Raw genomic sequence first — 17,600 nt, forward strand, 5'->3', positions numbered from 1 at the left:
GCCGTGCTAGGACGCGGCGGGGGTCGAGCCCCGAGCCGGGCGCGGAGCCTGGCGGCGGCGGGAGATGGCAGCGGCCGTCGTCACCAAGACGGCCTGGAAGCTGCGTGAGTGGCGGCGGGAGGCGGGGGGAACCAGCCGTTGGGAGCGGGCCTGGGCCGGGAGGTGGCACTGCACCGAGGTGAGCCGCCCGCCCCCTGTCTGAGGGGCGGAAAAGCGGATTTCTGTGCCGTCCTGCTGAAATTGCAGCTGTGGGAACCGCCGCAGCAGATGGACGCCTCGTGGTGCTGAGCGCTGCCCTCCCTCGGCGTCCTCTTGTTCGTGTGCTGCTGGGGGGCTCGGTGTCGTTGTGACCCCCAGAAAAGGCCCTGGGGCTGAGGGGAAGGCCCACGTGTGGGCTGGGGTTGGTGCTTCAGCAGTGACACTTAAACACCCAGCCTATTATGGAGAACGAAACCAGAAGGAGGAAAAGCACGGGGTGCTGATGCCCTCCTATTGGTAGCAGCAGTGCTCAGCATCTGTACTTTCCTTTTTTACAAGTGAGTCGGTTACTCAGTACTTATTGTATTGCTTGTTGCCTTTGGTTCTTTGTACACGTACCTCCTTCAGCGTTGTCCTAAGGAGGATTGGTCTTTCATCACAGAGCACACGTACTTTCAGCTTGGCTCATCTCGTTTACAGTCCATTTACCTGTGTAATTTGAAAGGTGTTTCTCCAGCTGAAGTGAAAGTTGCGCAGTTTTGCTTTCAGAAAAACACTCAGAGCCTGAGATCAAAGCAGATGTAATAATTGCTGCAGCTGTCTGATGGCCCTTTGGATTAGTGGTGTGCTTTACATGTTCACATTGCCCTTCCCACTAGAATAACCCCAAGCAGAGCTGAATTGATTACTGCCTGCCCCTTTTACAACAAATTTCATACCTATTAGGGCAGCAAATGCAGTAAACTCTCAAAGAAGAGAGCAGTCGGGAAGAAATTGGTAAATACATCTGCCAAAAGCTCCTGCCAAAAATTCGGGTGGATTTTAAAATCCATTATAAAAATTGATGTCTGTGCAAAAGTGCTCTTTTGGCTTATCTTTTGCCACACGCTTGTAAGGCTTTCTTTCCTAGAACTCTAGCATTTCCATCGGCCCTCCAGTTCTTAACAGTCTTTCCATATCAGCCACGTTTGCTTCTTTGTGCCCCTTCAGATAAATGCCCATCCTTCCTCTGTGTGTGGCATTGCTAAGTTTCACTTTGGCACAGGGGAGGCAACTCCACCTCTCCCTCTGCTGAGTCTGGCTTTTTGCTCTGTCAGGTTACAAACTGTATGGGTCCCTCTGGGGTTGGATGCAGCTCTCCAGGTTGGAGTCCTTTCTCTAGGAGTGTTTCTGTTGCTTATCATTGCAGCTTCTGAAGCAGCTCTGCTGACTGCAACCCACCTCGGTGTGGAAGGAAAAGCAGCCTCTGTGAGCAGGGTGCTGCAGTCTTTAAAAACTACTGCATTGCTGCTGGGGAGAGAAGATGCTTTTAGGAAGCCACGTGAGCACTGGAGTCTTGAAGCTTGGCCAGCAAACATCTTAAGTGCAGCAGACAGAGCCCAGAAGGACTGTTTGAAGCCAGATAATAGTGTGACTTCTTATCTGAATTGCATGCTGCTGCAGCTTGTCTGGTGGAAACTGGAAATGCTTTCCAGAGCAAGAAGATTTTTATTTATTTTTTTTTCCTCTTTAGGAGGGTTGGGGTGGAAAATCTTTAATGTGGACCATCCTAACTGCTTGCTTCATTTTGTGCAGAAGAGATCGTGGCTCACAGCAGCAACGTGTCCTCATTAGTCCTGGGGAAGAAATCGGGCCGGCTGCTGGCGACTGGAGGAGATGACTGTCGGGTCAACGTGTGGTCAGTTAACAAGCCCAACTGTGTCATGGTGAGAGTGGGCCTGCTTCAGCTTCCTGGGGAGGGGAGCATTAATTCTGAGATAGGAAAGGTGGGGAATGAGGGAAGAGATTGTTGGATTGTAGCCTGTGGGACTTGTGAATAGAATTTATCAATGCAAAACCAGTTGGCCAGATGCTAGCAAAAGTTTGGGACAGAATTTGATGATCAGTGAGGCTGCTGTTCCAAGGATGATCAGGGATGGCTCTCTGCTCCAGCAGAACTAGTATTCTCTCAGATAATAAATATTGAGTCTTCTGTTACCGTGCTGCAGGTAATTACAGTTTTGTATGAGGACAGCTCATCTTGTAGTGTGAGCTACAGGGGCCAAATTTGCATCTTGGAGTTTGTCCTCCTAGCAGGAAGCATCCCAAGCAGGATGCATTTCCACCTGTCCTACAGTCACTTACTGTCAGCACAAAGTTAGAATACTGACTTGAGCATAGGCTGGGAAGGAGTAATTCTGGGCACAGCACGTTAGGAAGAGTAGGGTTACCAGTACAGCACATTTAACAGCTGTCTGTACTGTCTCACTTTTCCTTCAAGTGGATGTTGCGGAAAAGTATCTAGAGCAAGTGTCTCTCATCACTTGTTTAATTAACAACATAATGTTGCATTATGGAAGGATTTCTCTAGGCAGAGTGAGATAGTGTTGGGATTCAAGATGATTGCACTTTGAGGAGAAGTGAGAGAAGACACTTAGCAAGTAGCACTGCAGCTTGATTCCTGTTTGTCCCTCCCTGCACAGTGACAGTCGTAGCCCTGGAACGCTGCAGATCTGCTTAAAATCCAGAGAAATCCCCATTAAAACAGGTGGCTTTCTGCTGCCATCCCCAACTTCTGTACCTGTGTGGAGGCACAGAACTAGCTTAACTGTTTCAAAAGACTTGTGTGAGGATGAGGTAAAGCAGGGGATAATCATATTGCTTAATTGATGAGCAAAAGGCCTATAATAATAGTGTGTACACTGATATTAAATACTAGCCTTCTCAAAATGCTTAGATAATTGGTGAGCTTTCAGATGCTCAAGGATGAAAGAAAACGCATACATGTGAATTATAAGCTCTTGCTTCCAATTAATATTTCAATGATAGCACCATGTTATCATTGTGACATCCAGTGCTGGCAGCAACGTGTGGCTCCTTGCTTTTGGGAAGGTTTTGAGCGGCCCTGCTTTTGTGCTTGCTTTGATTTTGTAACCTGTTTGTGAGACCTATGTGACCCACTTAGAATAAGCGCAGTGCCATTGTGCTTGCATAGCATAATTCCTTTAATATAAGCATGTGTCAGCCTCGTCTGGGCATCTGCACTTAATGTTTAGCTGCACATGTTTCTGTTGATGCAGCCTTTAAAAAAATCAGTCAGCATTCCAGCAAGGGGGATAAGATGGAAGATACGTGCACAGTGCTAGCTGCAGGGATGGTCTTTGGGATGCTCTACCACACTGGTAGCTGCTGAGGAAAAAGGAGCAGTGGCACAACCAGCTGGTCCCAGCTAAATAGTTTCCAGTTGAGCATGAGCTGTGCCACTGTGGACTTAAACAGTGCCCAGATCCGTGTCAGTGACCATTGCTTGTGACTTGTGGTTTTTATTGCAGAGCTTGTCTGGCCACACAACACCCATTGAGAGCCTGCAGATCAGTGCCAAGGAGGAACTTATTGTTGCAGGGTCCCAGTCAGGGTCCATTCGAGTCTGGGACCTGGAAGCTGCCAAAAGTATGTTTCTATGAGTTGTCTCTTCTATTAATATATAGATTTTTGCAGCGTCTTTATGCTCCATGTTTATGCCAACTCACAACATTCCTAATGTAAGAAGAAATGCCCAGCATTGCTTTTGTCTAAGTTTTCAGTACTGTTAGAGGGCATTTGTGGAATTCCAACTTGAAACAGTAGAGCTCTGTGTGCATACTGAAGCAGAAATTTGTGCATTTATTGTGGAGATGGAGCTGAGGAAGTAGTTTCCAGGATTTTGACCTCATCTGAGATTGAGATCTGTATTCCAGATAAATTTTTCTACACATCAGGAGTAACAGGGCATATATAAATGATACTCATAGCCTCGGCTTAAGAGTTTCAGCCTTAATAAAAAGGATACACTTAACAAATTTCCATTCTGATTTTAGTGTTAGGTTCTACACAAGTCCAGGCACCTCCTGTTTGCTGACCTCTTGCTCTCACTTTTAGGTTTTATCTTTCCTTTTTCTTCAATGTATTTTTGAGGATTTTTTTTGTTCAGTTCTGCTTCTTCTGCTCTTCCCTTCTGCTCTTGCAAGGCATAGAAGTGGACAAAGACCTAACTCTTATTAAATTGTAAAAGCTGAACTCATCGGGCTCTGATTCTTTAGAGGACAATTGGAACAGATTTGCTGAAGTGCTGTTAATCCCTTGAGTGGAGTCCAGCAGAAATAGTGTATGGAATCACTCAGGTTGGAAAAGACCTTAAAGATCATCAAGTCTAACTGCAACCTGACCATACTACCCTACCTCTAACAACCCTCTGCTAAGTCGTGTCCCTGAGCACCACATCCAGACAGTTCTTAAACACATCCAGGGATGGTGACTCAACCACCTCCTTGGGGAGCCCATTCCAGTGCTTAACAACCATTTCTGTAAAGAAGTTTTTCCTGATATCCAACCTAAACTTACCCTGGTGCTACTTGAAGCCATTTCCCCTCCTCCTGTCACCAGTGAAGAGAGACCAGCCCCGCTCTGCTGTAAGCACCTTTCAGGTATTGGAAGAGAACAGTAAGGTTCCCCTTCCAGCCTCCTTTTTCCCCCCCCAAACAAACAGCCCCAGTTCCTTCAGTCTCTCCTCACAGGCCATACTCTCCAAGCCTTCACAAGTCTTGTTGCCCTTCTTTGGATCTGCTCCAGCACCTCCATGTCCCTTCTGTTCTGAGGTGCCCAAAACTGAACACAGAACTTGGTGAGGCCTCACCCATGCCAAGTATAGGGGCAGGATGACTTCCCTAGTCCTGCTCACCTCACCATTCCTGATTCAAGCCAGGATGCCTTTATCCTTCTTGGCCACCTGGGCACACTGCTGGTCCCTTTCTGTCAGGCAGCTTTCCAGCCACTGCTCCCCAAGCCAGTAGGGTTGCTGTGACCAAAATGCAGGACCCGACACTTCGCCCTCTTGAAACTTATACAGTTAACCTCGGCCCATCAATCCAGACTATCCAGATCCCCCTAGAGTGCCTTTCTTCCCTCAGGTAGATTAATGCTCCCTCCCAACTTGGAGTCATCTGCAAACTTACTGAAGGTGCACTCAATCCCCTCATCAAGATCGTTAATAAAGATGTTAAATAGAAGCAGCCCCAGTACCAAGCCCTGGAAGACACCCGTCATGACTGGCTGCCAACTGGATTGAACTCTATTGACAGCAACTCTTTGGGCCCAGCCATCCAGCCAGTTTCACCCAGCTCATCCAAACCATAGGCAGCCAGTTTTTTCCATGAGGATGTTGTAGTTTGATTCTTATTCATCATGAAAACAGACCTATATCTTCTTTCTTTGGTTGAGCAAATAAGGCAAACAGCTGGTGTCACAGATAATAAAGAGCACTTTTGTCATTCAGTTAGAATCAGTTCAGTTATAACTGAGTTTGACTCTACCAGTGCAGGGTAACTGATCCAGCTGAAATTAGTAGTAGGCCTATGGGCCAGCATCTGTGCAAATGAGCATTCCAAATCTGGCTCAAGCTGATCGGTACCAAGGGGACCATGACGTTGTCCCAGATGACTGGTGGTAGAGAGAGATTGTCCCTGTCATTATATGAGCAACTTTTGCTTCTCAACATTGAGTTCTGCTCTCAGAGATAGATGTACCTGTTCAACGGGTCCCTTCTGGTTTCCAGAATTACAAGAGCATTACTTCATTGATGGCTTGCTCAAATAGTGGGTCATTTTCTTCACCTCCTGCTTTCTGAGTGCCCATTCCCAGTCTGTGGGATGCTTCCTGTAAGCAGGAAGGAGCCTGATGCAAATACTGCAACATAAGAGGTAGAAGTCAGGCTTGTGCAGAGCAGTCGAAAAGGGCCCATCTAATAGCCACAGGGTGAGTGGTGTCCCTTCCAGTTCCTGGCTGGAACTGCCCCACCTACTGTCTTGCCCTTTACAATGAGTGGAAAGATAACACTGTCAGACAGCTGCCTCTAAGCATACCTTTTTAGTTTTATTTTCAGATTGGACACAGCTGAGTTCTATTCATGGTTTCCACACCTGAGAACAGAGATTTCATTAGGATTATTGAATATTCCCTGTTCATTGCAGAGGAGTTGAATTAAACGATCTTTAAAGATCCCCTGAAACTCAACAGGTTTTAAGATTGTATGAACATGGGCCCCCATTGCTGTTTCTGTGCATTGTGAGGGTAAAGTTGGAGGCATTTTGGTAGAATAACATATAGAGATGAATAAACCATATGTAGCATTTGTTTAGCAGTGAGGACAGTCTCACTAAACTCCTGCATGTTGTTGAGGTGAAATGAGGTACTAAATGCTTGCTCCTAATTCTTCCTCCCTGCTTTGCTTCTCCTTTTCCCAGTTCTTCGTACACTACTCGGTCACAAAGCAAACATCTGCAGCCTTGATTTCCATCCTTATGGAAGTTTCGTGGCATCTGGCTCTTTGGATACAGACATTAAGGTAAAGCTTGCCTTCCTCTAGAGATTACTCTCTTTACTTGCAGCCTTTTTGTTATTAAGAGACACAGTCTGGCTCTTGTGCTAAGCTGCTGGTAGATGTTGTACATCTTCATTAGTGTGTGTGGGCAGATGCATTTGTGAGTGCTTGAGAAATTCATGCATGTGTCTTCACAGTGGTAACTCATGAGGGTGACTCCTCAGTTGCGGAATGTGGCTTGTTCCACGGGGCTCAGGTTAGGTGCCTGCTGTGAGCTGGCGTCAGCAAGCACAGAACAGAAGTACTCATCACTGTGGAGTGCTTAAGCAGGCTGGTATTTGTCTGCAGCAACAGAGCTTCTGTGGTAGGAAATACCTTGCAGAAGTGATTCTCACTTGGGAAATTAGGCTAGGAAATGTAGCTGGAGCGAGCAGGGCTTTAGCAGCCCCTCCAGCAATTTCTGGATATTCTACTATCAGCTGTCTACTATCAATAGTAGATTGATAGCATGTTTTGACATGACTCTTGCACCCTCAACCATGTACCTTTCTAAGCATATTTTGTCTGCTTTTTCCCCCTGTAGCTGTGGGATGTACGAAGAAAAGGCTGCATCTTCAAGTATAAGGTAAAACATTATCAGGAGAAAAATTTCTCCTTGGGCAGGAGAAGGATTTCTTCTTTCTCTAGGGCTCGTGGGCAAACCTTAGAGTGATGGCATGCAATTAACTTTCTAGTCTCCTGATATAAAAATAAGGTCTGTATGTGAAGTGGTCTAATAAAGCTCTGTAGACCTCTGTGAACTGTACACGAACACAAAATGGATATCATAGTGGATATCATAGGAGTTAACGTTCTTCAGTCTGGTTGGCTTCAATTAGGGATGGAAGGCATCCCTAAGTAAGTGTTTCTTCATGCTCTGACTGCTGTTACCATGAAGTCCCAACTGCACTGATGTAACAATAGCAGAGTGGCAAAGTCTTTGGCTGCAGCAAATAAGAACAAACCCAAATGCAACAGATACAGAAACAAGGGGAAAAGAACTGCTTACCTTTGGAAGCCTTCAAGCAGGAAGGGATCTCCAGCAAGAGATACCCTCACCTCCACTGCCAACCCTTAAATGAGGTCTGGGAAGGGATGGATCCTGGCTCCACCCTTTCCAGTCACTCAGGTACATTGCTTGCACCTGAGCTCCCTGAGTTGGCCCTGCCTTCCCACCAGGTGTTCAATCACTGTTTCAGGGTTTGACTTGACATTTCCACTACAACTGACATGATTCTATTCACGGAGCTTTTTTCTACCCAAAGAACTATATGTTAATTATATATTATTATATATAAATCCCATTTAGAAGCCAATGCATTGACATCACATCTGCCTTAACAAAGAAATCTGATTTAGCTTAAATTTGATTCTCATTGGCCACAATAACCCCATGCAGCACTATAGGCTTGGGGCTGAGTGGCTGGACGACTGTGAAGAGGAAAGGGACCTGGGGGTGTTGGTTGATGCTCGGCTGAACGTGCGCCAGCAGTGTGCCCAGGTGCACACAACAGCATCCTTGCCTGCATTAGAAATAGTGTGGCCAGCAGGAGCAGGGAGGTGATCATCCTCCTGTACTCAGCTCTGGTGAGGCTGCACCTCGAGTACTGTGTTCAGTTTTGGGCCCCTCACTACAAGAAAGACATCGAGGCCCTGGAACGTGTCCAGAGAAGGGCAACGAAACTGATGAGGGGTCTGGAGCACAAGTCTTATGAGGAATGGCTGAGGGAGCTGGGATTGTTCAGTCTGAGAAGAGGAGGCTCAAGGAGACCTCATAGTGCGCTACAACTTCCTGAAGGGAGGTTGTGATGAAGAGGGTTTGACCTCTTCTCCCAGACAACAAACAGGACCCAAGGAAATGGCCACAAGTTGCACCAGAGAAAATTTAGATTACGTATAAGGAAAAGCTTTTTCTCTCAGAGTGGTCAGGTGCTGGAATGGTTGCCCAGGGAGGTGGTGGAGTCTCCATCCCTGGCAGTGTTCAAGAGGTGTCTGGATGAGGTGCTGCAAGATATGGTTTAGTAGCTTAGTGGTAGTAATGGTGAGAGAAGGACAATTGGACTACATGATCTTGTAGGTCCTTCCTAACCTTGTGGTTCTATGATTCTATCAAAAGACAAAAGACAAAAGCCTTCCTCCAAAGGAAGGAAAAAGAGGGAAAAAAGAAAAAAACACACAGGAAAATTCTTTTTGTTTTTCTGGTGGCAGAGTCACACACAGGCAGTGAGATGCCTTCGATTCAGTCCTGATGGCAAGTGGTTAGCCTCTGCTGCTGATGATCACACTGTCAAGGTAATCTATTATGACATCTCCCTTACATTATGTGAATACTGGACTTGCTGGTTGGTTGGTTGGTTTAACCAGGCATTACCAACAGTCCCTCATAGCCCCCTTTTGTTCTTTAGGCAGCTGGCTGGGCTCTGTGGTTTTGTCAGGAAAAAGTTTATTAGGGATCATGTCCAGTGGTCCACAGCATCCCAAAATGAGTTACATGTGATAAAGTGTCCTTGTCCAGCAGATATGTTGGCACTATGCTCATGAAAATTCAGGTTTTTATGATGGTAGAATTGTGATACCTAAACGTGGCAAGAGTCATCTTAGTAAAAGTTGCTAAATAAATGTTCTCATTCATTAGTAATGTTTACCAAGTTGGATATACCATATCAATTTCTGGCTCTGGCCTTACTTTCTTCCAGCTGTGGGATCTGACTGCTGGAAAGGTAATGTTCGAGTTCACAGGACATTCTGGCCCAGTCAATGTTGTTGAATTCCATCCCAGTGAATACCTTTTGGCTTCTGGCAGCTCTGACAGGTAAAGACAGAGGAAAGAGAAAAAAGGGAATTAAAATGCTTCCCTTTCCTGATGCCCTTCCTTTTGGGAACACGGCAAGCAGGAATGTCACACGACTCAAACCATTGCAAGAGCGTGTCACCTAGCCAACAGCGTGACAGACTTGTGATGTACAGAATATAGAGCTCTCACCTTCTCATCCAAAACTGCTGATGCTCCCTGCCGTGCTAGAAAACAATGCAGTGGGCTCGAGTGGCCACTAATCCTGTGTGTATAGCAGGCGGTCCTCTGCTTCTGCTCTAAAAACCTTTCCAGAGCCTCTAAGCATCTTGGGCTGGACTTACAGATCTTAGCTGCACTAGTCCTCTGTGCAAGTTCATCATGCATGCACAACAGTGAAAGTTGTCGTGGTTTTGGGTGGGTTACTTTAATGCTTGATCCTAAGGCAGATTTCCAGACAGATGAGCAATGATTTTTATTCTATCCTGTGCACAGGACCATCCGTTTCTGGGACTTGGAGAAGTTTCATGTTGTGAGCTGTATCGAAGAGGAGGCTACTCCTGTCAGGTACATTAAATTCCTACCACAGTGTACCAGGCAGAGACCAAAACTGGGGCTGGACTGGAGATTTTATGAGAGGGAAAGCTGTGGAGAGAAACTTGAACCAGTTCACCAGATCAGTGGGATAATTACTAGAGAATAGTGCTGGAGGTGTTCAGTGAAGTCAGGGATACAGCCCTGGGGAGTGTGCAGCGTTGGAAAGTTGAAAGTTGTGTCTAAATTCTCCATCTGCCTTCTCCCAGGTGTGTTCTTTTCAACCCAGATGGCTGCTGTTTGTATGGTGGCTACCAGGATTCTCTGCGTGTGTACGGCTGGGAGCCAGAGCGCTGTTTTGATGTGGTCTTGGTGAACTGGGGAAAAGTAGCTGACTTAGCTATCTGCAACAACCAGCTGGTAAGACACCTTTGTGAGGAGCTGGGGAGGGGGTGGGTGCAAAACACGAGATAAATCCTCCTGCCTGCTTGCAGGCCTCCTGACCCGTAAGGCTGTGTCAGACTGCAAGTGGCCATGCAGTGCGTCCTGCACTTAGACAAAGCTTCTGGGCTTTTTTTTTTTTTTCAGGAGCTTTGTGCTCCACTTCATCTTTGGTTTCTGGAGGAAAGAAGGGGGACTTAGCTTGACCAGATAAAACTGTATCTTTTGTCACAGCGTTTTATGAAACACTGGCTGTTTCCAACTGAAGAAGCCAAAGTACTGACTTGGCACGTTCTCAAGCACTGTGACTCAGGGTCACTCCGTTATCATGCCTGATCTCAGAAAGGTCCGTGCTGTTTAGTGAACTACCTTGATCTTTTGCCTCTGCAGATAGGAGTTTCCTTTGCACAAAGCACAGTCTCTTCCTTTGTTGTGGATCTCAGCAGAGTCACAAAATCAGGTTCAGTTCCTCATGGGCTGCTCAGGAGCGACGAGCCTCTGGCTCAGCCCAACCCCACAGGGTCCTCCCTTCGTCGCAGCTATGACAGACCCTCAACTAGCTGCAGCAAGCCTCAGAGGTAAGGGAAATCTGCTTTGTTGTAACTTCAAGATTGTAAGGAAATGTAGAAGGAGCTTAGTGCTTTTGTTCTGTCTCACAGGGTCCGTGTGGGGCCTGGCCCTAATAGCATCTCTTTCTTCCGCAGCAGAGTGAAGCACAGTTCAGAGAGTGAGAGACGCAGTCCCAGCAGTGAAGAGGAGCGGGATGAGAAGGAATCCAAGGCTGAGATCCAGAACCCAGAGGATTACAAAGAGATCTTCCAGCCCAAGAATGCCATCTGTTAGTACCGTGGCTTATTGTGCTTTTGAGTGATGTGGCTAGTTCAGAGCAGTAGGCACTAAAATGATTTGGCAGCAGTGAACCTTGGTGTGCTGTAATAACGGCTTCATCTGTGACCTGAGAGAGTTTAGAAGGCTTCAGTGTTCTGTGCTCGGACTGTGAACCACAAAGCACATTGACAAACGTCTGAAAGGTTAGCCCTTTACTGGGGTGCAGTGATGTCTGATTGAAGGCTGGCCCAGAATCCAGAGCTCCATTGTAAGCATGGAGCCTTCCTGTCCTGGTTAGGTGGCATCACTGCATTACAGGATCTTCTGTTTGCTTAGAATTCTGACATGTGTAGAATCAGCAGCCTCTGTTAAAGAAGGAAAGGTAAAATGTTTTTTTAAAGCGATAATTGTTGTTTAGGAAGCACAGAGCAATGCCTGTATCTCATTTACTGTTAATGAGGAAAATGAGATACTCTTTATAAGGAAATCATTGCTTTGATTTACTTTTGTAAATGAGTTTATTTGGAGGTGAATGTTTTTTTCCAATGTGATTTGCTGTGACAGTGCCTTGTGCTTCATCATTCTTCAGCAGCGAGCTGCACAAGTCAGCTATGTCCCATCCATGAAGGCTAAAAGCCTTTGGCTAAATTCAACAATAACGTCAAGGTCTGGAGAAGATAACAGCTTGCTGTATCACTGATTGCCCTAATCAGTGGAGCTGCTGGAGATCTCCCAGCTCCAAAGCTGACCTATTACTAATCTGTAGCCTTGGATGACTCATTTATTTTCTCTTTCTCCGTAGCTCGAACTCCTCCTCGAATGAATGAGCCCTTTCCAGCCCCCCCTGAGGATGGTGAGTTTGAAAATAACAGCTTGGTGGGGTTAATAGTTAATAGTTCTTAAAGCGGGGAGAGTTGCACGTCTGCAGTAATCACTAATTGTAGACTAGCTTTACAGTGCCTGCACTCTAAGCTTCTCCTGTGAGGAACAATCAATTTCTACTTTCCCACTTCTTTCTGTCTTGATAGAGCCTGTAGCTGCAAAGGAAGCAGCAAAGCCTAACCAGCCTGTGGAACTCCAGACCCCGCTGCCAAAGCAAGAGCTTGTACGTACAGTATAATCTGTTATGGCTGTTCACACCCCTGCTGCAGAAGATTGGTGAATTCCAGAAACTTTGCTATTTTTAATCAAGCTCATTCCTCTTTTAAACAACAGTAAAAGTGTAGCTTCATTCTTAGTCCAACCACGTGTCTCATCTGAGCAGCAGACTTGAAGGCTAGACCTTCAGCAGATGATGGCTGTATTGCATTTGTTTGCTTCTCATATGATACTTCCTTCAACTCAAGTAGGGGCACTCTGAAGAGAACTCAGGTGCTGCATTTCTGCAGGCACTCAAACTGAGACCGTGATAGCCAAAATCTCAAGCAGCTATTGGGAGACAGACAGGATGTTCTGGCTTCTTTAGAATTCTCTCTGCCTTCAGGCTGGCCACGGCCCATTGCCCTAATTTTTTATGCCAGTAACAATGACAGCATTCAGCACTTCTGCCGGAGTGTCTGCGTGTTCTTTGCAAACCTTCTTTGAGTTGTGATGTGTGCTTGAGGGATACTTCATTGCCTTCTAACCCATACCAGCAAATGGGAGACTGTTTTGAGGGGAAAGAAGGCGTGAGACTGCGGCCATATTCCTGTCGCTAGAACTTCTGTCCCAATTTCTCCTGCAGCCTGAGCCAGTTCAGATGCCACCAATTGCTTCATCAACTCCTCTGCCCAGGGCAGAGCCATCAGTTATTCCTGCAGCCAGGAACGAGCCCATTGGCCTGAAAGCCTCTGACTTCCTGCCAGTAAGTATCTTTGGTCAGACGTTTCTGTTGGTGTTGGTGGCATCAGAAGGTGGCTATTCTTGGAAGTGCAGAGGGGTCTTCTAGTGCTTTCTGCAGCCTGCAGTCATTAGCACTGAACGCAGAAGCCAAAGAACATGTTCCCTTCTGCTCTCCTTCTGCTCACAAGGTGCTTCCCTTGCCAGCTTGCTCTCCTGCCTCCCAACTGCTTCAACTTGCAGTTCCTGTGGGGTTAGCACCTCAGGGCTGCTGGACCAGCCAGCCCCCAGTGTGAGTGATGGCAGGCTGATGCAAACACAGCAGTGTTGGTCCATGCTCCTGAGGAATGTGTTATTAAACCAGGGGACAAGGGATGGGACAAAGACACCGAATGAGTCCGCATACTAGACAGTGATTCATTTAGAAAATTGTTGTGTGCCATTACACATGCAGCATTATTTCATGACAGTCATTACCTCTTATATCTTGGAGGCCTCTTGGCCCTCTGTACACCAAAACCAACTCTCACTGAGGACAGAGAAAGCTCTTCCCCTTTCTGTACCTGTTCTGTTACTGCTCCTCTACTGGTGTCTGTACTTTCAGGCTCTGAAAAACCAAAGCCAGACTGAGCTCGTGGATGAAGAAATCATGTCCCAGATCAGGAAAGGCCACAAGACCGTGTGCATGGTGCTCACCAGCCGCCACAAGAATCTGGACACTGTGCGGGCTGTATGGAGCACCAGTGACATCAAGGCAAGGATGTGGAGAAGCCTGAGGTTCATGAGGGGAGCAGCTGAGCAGCTCCATGGGGGACTGCCCCATACAAAAGATGGGATCTTCCAGAGTCTGTGCCCGGGGATGTGTTGCAAAGTGCTGCCATGTCCCAGCTGGGCTTGAAAGTTCACAATGAAACATGGAGAGGGTTATCCTCTCTCACCTACAATCTCTCCATTTCTTCTATTGTGCTTTTTGAAAAGTGGCACTTGGTATTTATTACACTAGTCTAGCCAGTTCAGACTTTGCAATAGTTTTCTTCTCCTTCTCTCTCAGAACTCTGTGGACTCTGCTGTAGCAACCAACGACCTGTCTGTTGTTGTGGACCTCTTGAACATTGTCAACCAGACAGCGTGAGTGCTGGATTGCTGGGATACCCAAGAGCTGTCTGGCTGTGTCAGGAGTGCTGTGCTGCACCTGCCTCGTGTCCAGCTGGCCGTGGCAGCATGAAATGTGTGCGCTCGGGGTTGCATCTCCAGCTCTGCAGTGCCAGTGACTGCTGGTGTTGTGCAGAGCCTTTTCTGTTGGTAAATGATGTCTCATAAGGAAAATCATAGTCTTAAGGCTTCGTAAAGTGATTCTGCAGGGAGTAAATTAAATGTCAGAACCTGCTGCTTTCTATCACAAGGGGGAGTTAGTGAACTTGCTCAGTAAACGGGCTCAGCTACCTGGACATTTCTGCCAGAAAACTTCGTTTGTGTCAGCTCAACTTTGGAAAGCCTCATGCTCCGACCTTGCAACATGCTTTTCTTTTCAGGTCTCTCTGGAAATTGGACTTATGCACTGTCGTTCTGCCTCAGATAGAAAAACTTCTCCAAAGTAAATACGAAAGGTGAGGCCATGAGAACATGGCGTGTTCAGTGGGAAAGATGTGGGTGCTGGTAGGAGGGCTCCACTGGGCTTTTTGTGGCTGAAAGAAAATTGTGGAAAATCACAGCAGCTATACCATGATGCTGGTACAACTCCTGGAAGATAACAGTGGAGTGGCCAAGTGAGTGTTAGGAAATGATATGGGAAGAATGTGTGGGCAGGAAGTCCTCATTAGGAGCAGGATGTTTAGGTTTGGTGTGTGTTGGTGGAGGTGAAGGCAGCTGTGAGCCAGGAGGGGTCAGATAGGTGTAGACCCAGTGGACTCTGTGCACTGATGAGAATGAAACTGGCAACTTGGGACAAGGGAAATGAAGTCCAACTGCAGTCTTGGTTGCACTTAGAAGACTGCTTTGAATCTCATCTTTAGGTGGGAAGGCAGCACGTTGCTTAAGATGGGGTTTTCTATCCTTTCCTACTAGGAGAGAGGATCCTGCCAGGTACCCTCAGCAGGACATGTCTACTCTTGAGCAGGAAAGTCCCACTTAGCAGGGTGTATGCCTTGGGAAAAGGCTCACTTGTCGGTCTCAGCTCCAACTAAGACTATATTGGCACTTGTTCTCCTTTTCTGGTTGCAAGTGCTGGAGGGAAGGGGTTGAGTATGTTGTCGCCCCCCCCCCCCCCCCCCCGAACTGGATGTGTGTGGGAAAGGAATGAAGTTCAGGTGGGGTCTGATTCTCTTGTTTGCTTTTCAGTTATGTGCAAACGGGCTGCACCTCCTTGAAACTCATTCTGCAGAGATTCCTGCCACTGATCACCGACATACTTGCTGCACCACCTTCTGTAGGAGTGGACATCACCAGAGAGGAGAGGTAAGCACTTACCACCTCCACTTGCTCCCTTTTAAACCAGCCTTTCTCTAGTTGAGCTTTGCTCCTTTTCCTCGAGGTTTTGATACTAGACTGGGCATGCCTTTCCTTTTGTCTGCAAATACCAACCCCTCCTGCTCTGAGGAAAAGGCCAAAGACTGCTTTTCTCCTTTTCCCTGTAATGAGTCATACCTAAACAAAGCTCAGGTATGTCAGAAGTAAAACCAGCCAGTGGCTGCACCCTTCACCTCACAAAGCACAGGAGTTGTCAGCTAGGCCTTGGGCTTCCAGTTCATTCACGGGGTAACCCTGCTCTGAGAACCAGCTCTCCGGAAACGGCACCTCTTTCTTCCTCAGACTTCACTGCCAAAGGGGAAAATAGGCGTGAAAGAGCCCTTGTGAGAATGCCATTCTCCTGCTTCATCAGGATGCGGGCTGGAGACCTGCTGTTCCTGCAGAGTCATGCTCTCATTCCAGTCAGGCCATTTGCAGGGCTTGCATTTTCTCTCCTGCTTGAGATGAATCTCGAGCACTTTGGGAACAGGCACATCTCCCATGCAGCTAAGCATTCGTGCTGTGTCTGCTGTTTTCACAGGCTCCATAAATGCAAGCTGTGCTATAAGCAGCTGAAAAACATCAGCAACATCGTCAAGAACAAGTCCGGGCTCAGCGGCCGCCACGGTAGTGCCTTCAGAGAACTGCATCTCCTCATGGCTGTGCTGGAGTGACTGCTGCCACCTCCGCAGGTGCAAACACAGGTGGCCAAACTCCCCTCTGTGCTCAGTCTGGCTGGGTTGCACCTCTCTGCGTGTTCATCCTTCCCCACGGCACAGTAGGGAACACAGATCTGCCTGGCCGGCCGCCTGTCCAGAAGCAGTGCCTGGAGGGGCAGGTGGAAGACTGGAGTGGAGCGACGCGAGGGGACCTGGCTGCAAAAAGTCCCTGTTGTGGAGCAGCTTCGTTTCAGCTCTTCATCTCACCATCAAGCGCTGTGTCTGTGTGCTGACCTTGCCCTGAGTGGAGGGCTCCAGGCCTGCTGCCACTTCTCCTTCACCCACACGTGCTGTTGGTTCTTTGCCACTTGGCTCTGGCGGCCAGGCCTGCTCCCTGTGCAGCACACTGAAGACTGCAGCTTCTTCCCCACTGAAGCCTGCTGTGGGGTGAAGAGCCCTGTCCCTGCAGAAAGGGCTTATCCTCTTCTCCAGGCAGGTGGGACCAGCCCCCTTTAGCTTGCTGCAAAAAACGTGAGCCAGCACACTGTGCCGCTGCATTTGGTGTGGTTACAAGGGCCAATAATACTGAGAGGAAGTTGTCTTCCAGCTTCTCTGCATCCCTGCAGGTAACCCTGCGCCACGGAAGATGGATTTGAGGTCCGCCTGGATCCGTTAACATACATGACTTTGTTAGGACTTGTCATACGTGTTTGCCTTTGGGGGTGAGGGTGGAGGAATGGAGGGACATGGACTGATGTCTTTCTGCATCCACTGGACCACTGGTAGGGACATTTTTTTCCCAATAAATGTCTGTCAGAACTTTCTGCCCCTCTTTCTTCTTTCCTGGGGGGAAGAGAGGCTCCTGCTGGTGCTTCCCCTGCTCCTCCAGCTCTGTCTCCTCATTTTTATACACTGGAGCCTGTTCTCTAGGAAACTGTAACTTATAACGAATTTTATTAAAGTGTTTGTAACTTTTTTTTTTTTTAAGTGGTGTTATATGCCTGAATCTCCTCCCCCTACTCCCCCGGTTTGTGTCTCACAGGGCAGCCAGCCACATTCTCACCCTTCCTGCCACCAGGCTGCTATGAGTAAGTAGCTGCCATGAGTAGGAGTGACCACGCTCCCTCAGCACCTTGCAGAAAGCCTGTGGGAGGTTTTGCTCTGCCAGGCAGATCCTGGCCCTGAGAGCAGCTTGTGGCTTGTCCTTCCTCCTGACAGATCTCTGCTCCACACCCGAGTTCTGGCAGCTCTCAAGGCAGGGGGCTCCAATCTTGAGACAAGGCACCACCAGGGCAGGGCACAGAGCCCTGGGGGAAGTAACAGCAGCACAGGAGGAGTGGCTTTAATGCTTTATTTAAAATAAGTTTTGTTATAAAACAGGATATATATATTAATAAAATACATAGAAACATCTAATCTTAACAAAAGACTAGATTATTTTTCCCTTTTTTTT

General features: G+C 47.5%; 1 protein-coding gene and 1 long non-coding RNA gene across 3 annotated transcripts; one reads left to right on the plus strand and one right to left on the minus strand.

The window, feature by feature from the left end:
- KATNB1 (katanin regulatory subunit B1) lies at positions 1–17,131 on the plus strand. Of its 2 annotated transcripts, none has more exons than XM_010717843.3 (19): positions 1–104; positions 1,774–1,904; positions 3,510–3,627; positions 6,456–6,556; positions 7,116–7,157; positions 8,780–8,863; positions 9,268–9,383; positions 9,858–9,929; positions 10,166–10,316; positions 10,728–10,915; positions 11,042–11,175; positions 11,968–12,018; positions 12,194–12,270; positions 12,889–13,008; positions 13,588–13,737; positions 14,035–14,111; positions 14,516–14,590; positions 15,321–15,437; positions 16,030–17,131. In XM_010717843.3, exons 1-19 carry the CDS (start codon positions 65–67, stop codon positions 16,160–16,162), a joined length of 1,977 nt encoding a protein of 658 aa, XP_010716145.1. In that variant the 5' UTR covers positions 1–64; the 3' UTR covers positions 16,163–17,131. The 2 variants fall into 2 exon arrangements, with proteins under 2 accessions (XP_010716145.1, XP_010716146.1); XM_010717844.3 differs by having other exon boundaries at positions 11,045–11,175.
- On the minus strand, positions 5,461–7,608 carry LOC109369701. Its single transcript, XR_002119118.2, has 3 exons — positions 7,581–7,608; positions 6,075–6,131; positions 5,461–5,898 (listed from the first exon to the last, which is right to left on the minus strand). It is a non-coding gene; the product is annotated as an uncharacterized LOC109369701 (long non-coding RNA).
- Positions 17,132–17,600: the final 469 nt, after the last annotated feature.

The sequence above is a fragment of the Meleagris gallopavo genome, chromosome 13 (genome assembly GCF_000146605.3).
Source record: "Meleagris gallopavo isolate NT-WF06-2002-E0010 breed Aviagen turkey brand Nicholas breeding stock chromosome 13, Turkey_5.1, whole genome shotgun sequence".
NCBI lineage: Eukaryota > Metazoa > Chordata > Aves > Galliformes > Phasianidae > Meleagris > Meleagris gallopavo.

What these genes read in the sequence shown, in the direction of transcription:
- KATNB1 (XM_010717843.3), top strand. Translation starts at nt 65, where the DNA reads ATGGCAGCGGCCGTCGTCACCAAGACGGCCTGGAAGCTGC. An exon ending in TCCAGCCCCCCCTGAGGATG is followed by an intron (nt 12,019 to 12,193) that starts GTGAGTTTGAAA and finishes CTGTCTTGATAG; the next exon opens with AGCCTGTAGCTGCAAAGGAA. An exon ending in CTCCAAAGTAAATACGAAAG is followed by an intron (nt 14,591 to 15,320) that starts GTGAGGCCATGA and finishes TTTGCTTTTCAG; the next exon opens with TTATGTGCAAACGGGCTGCA.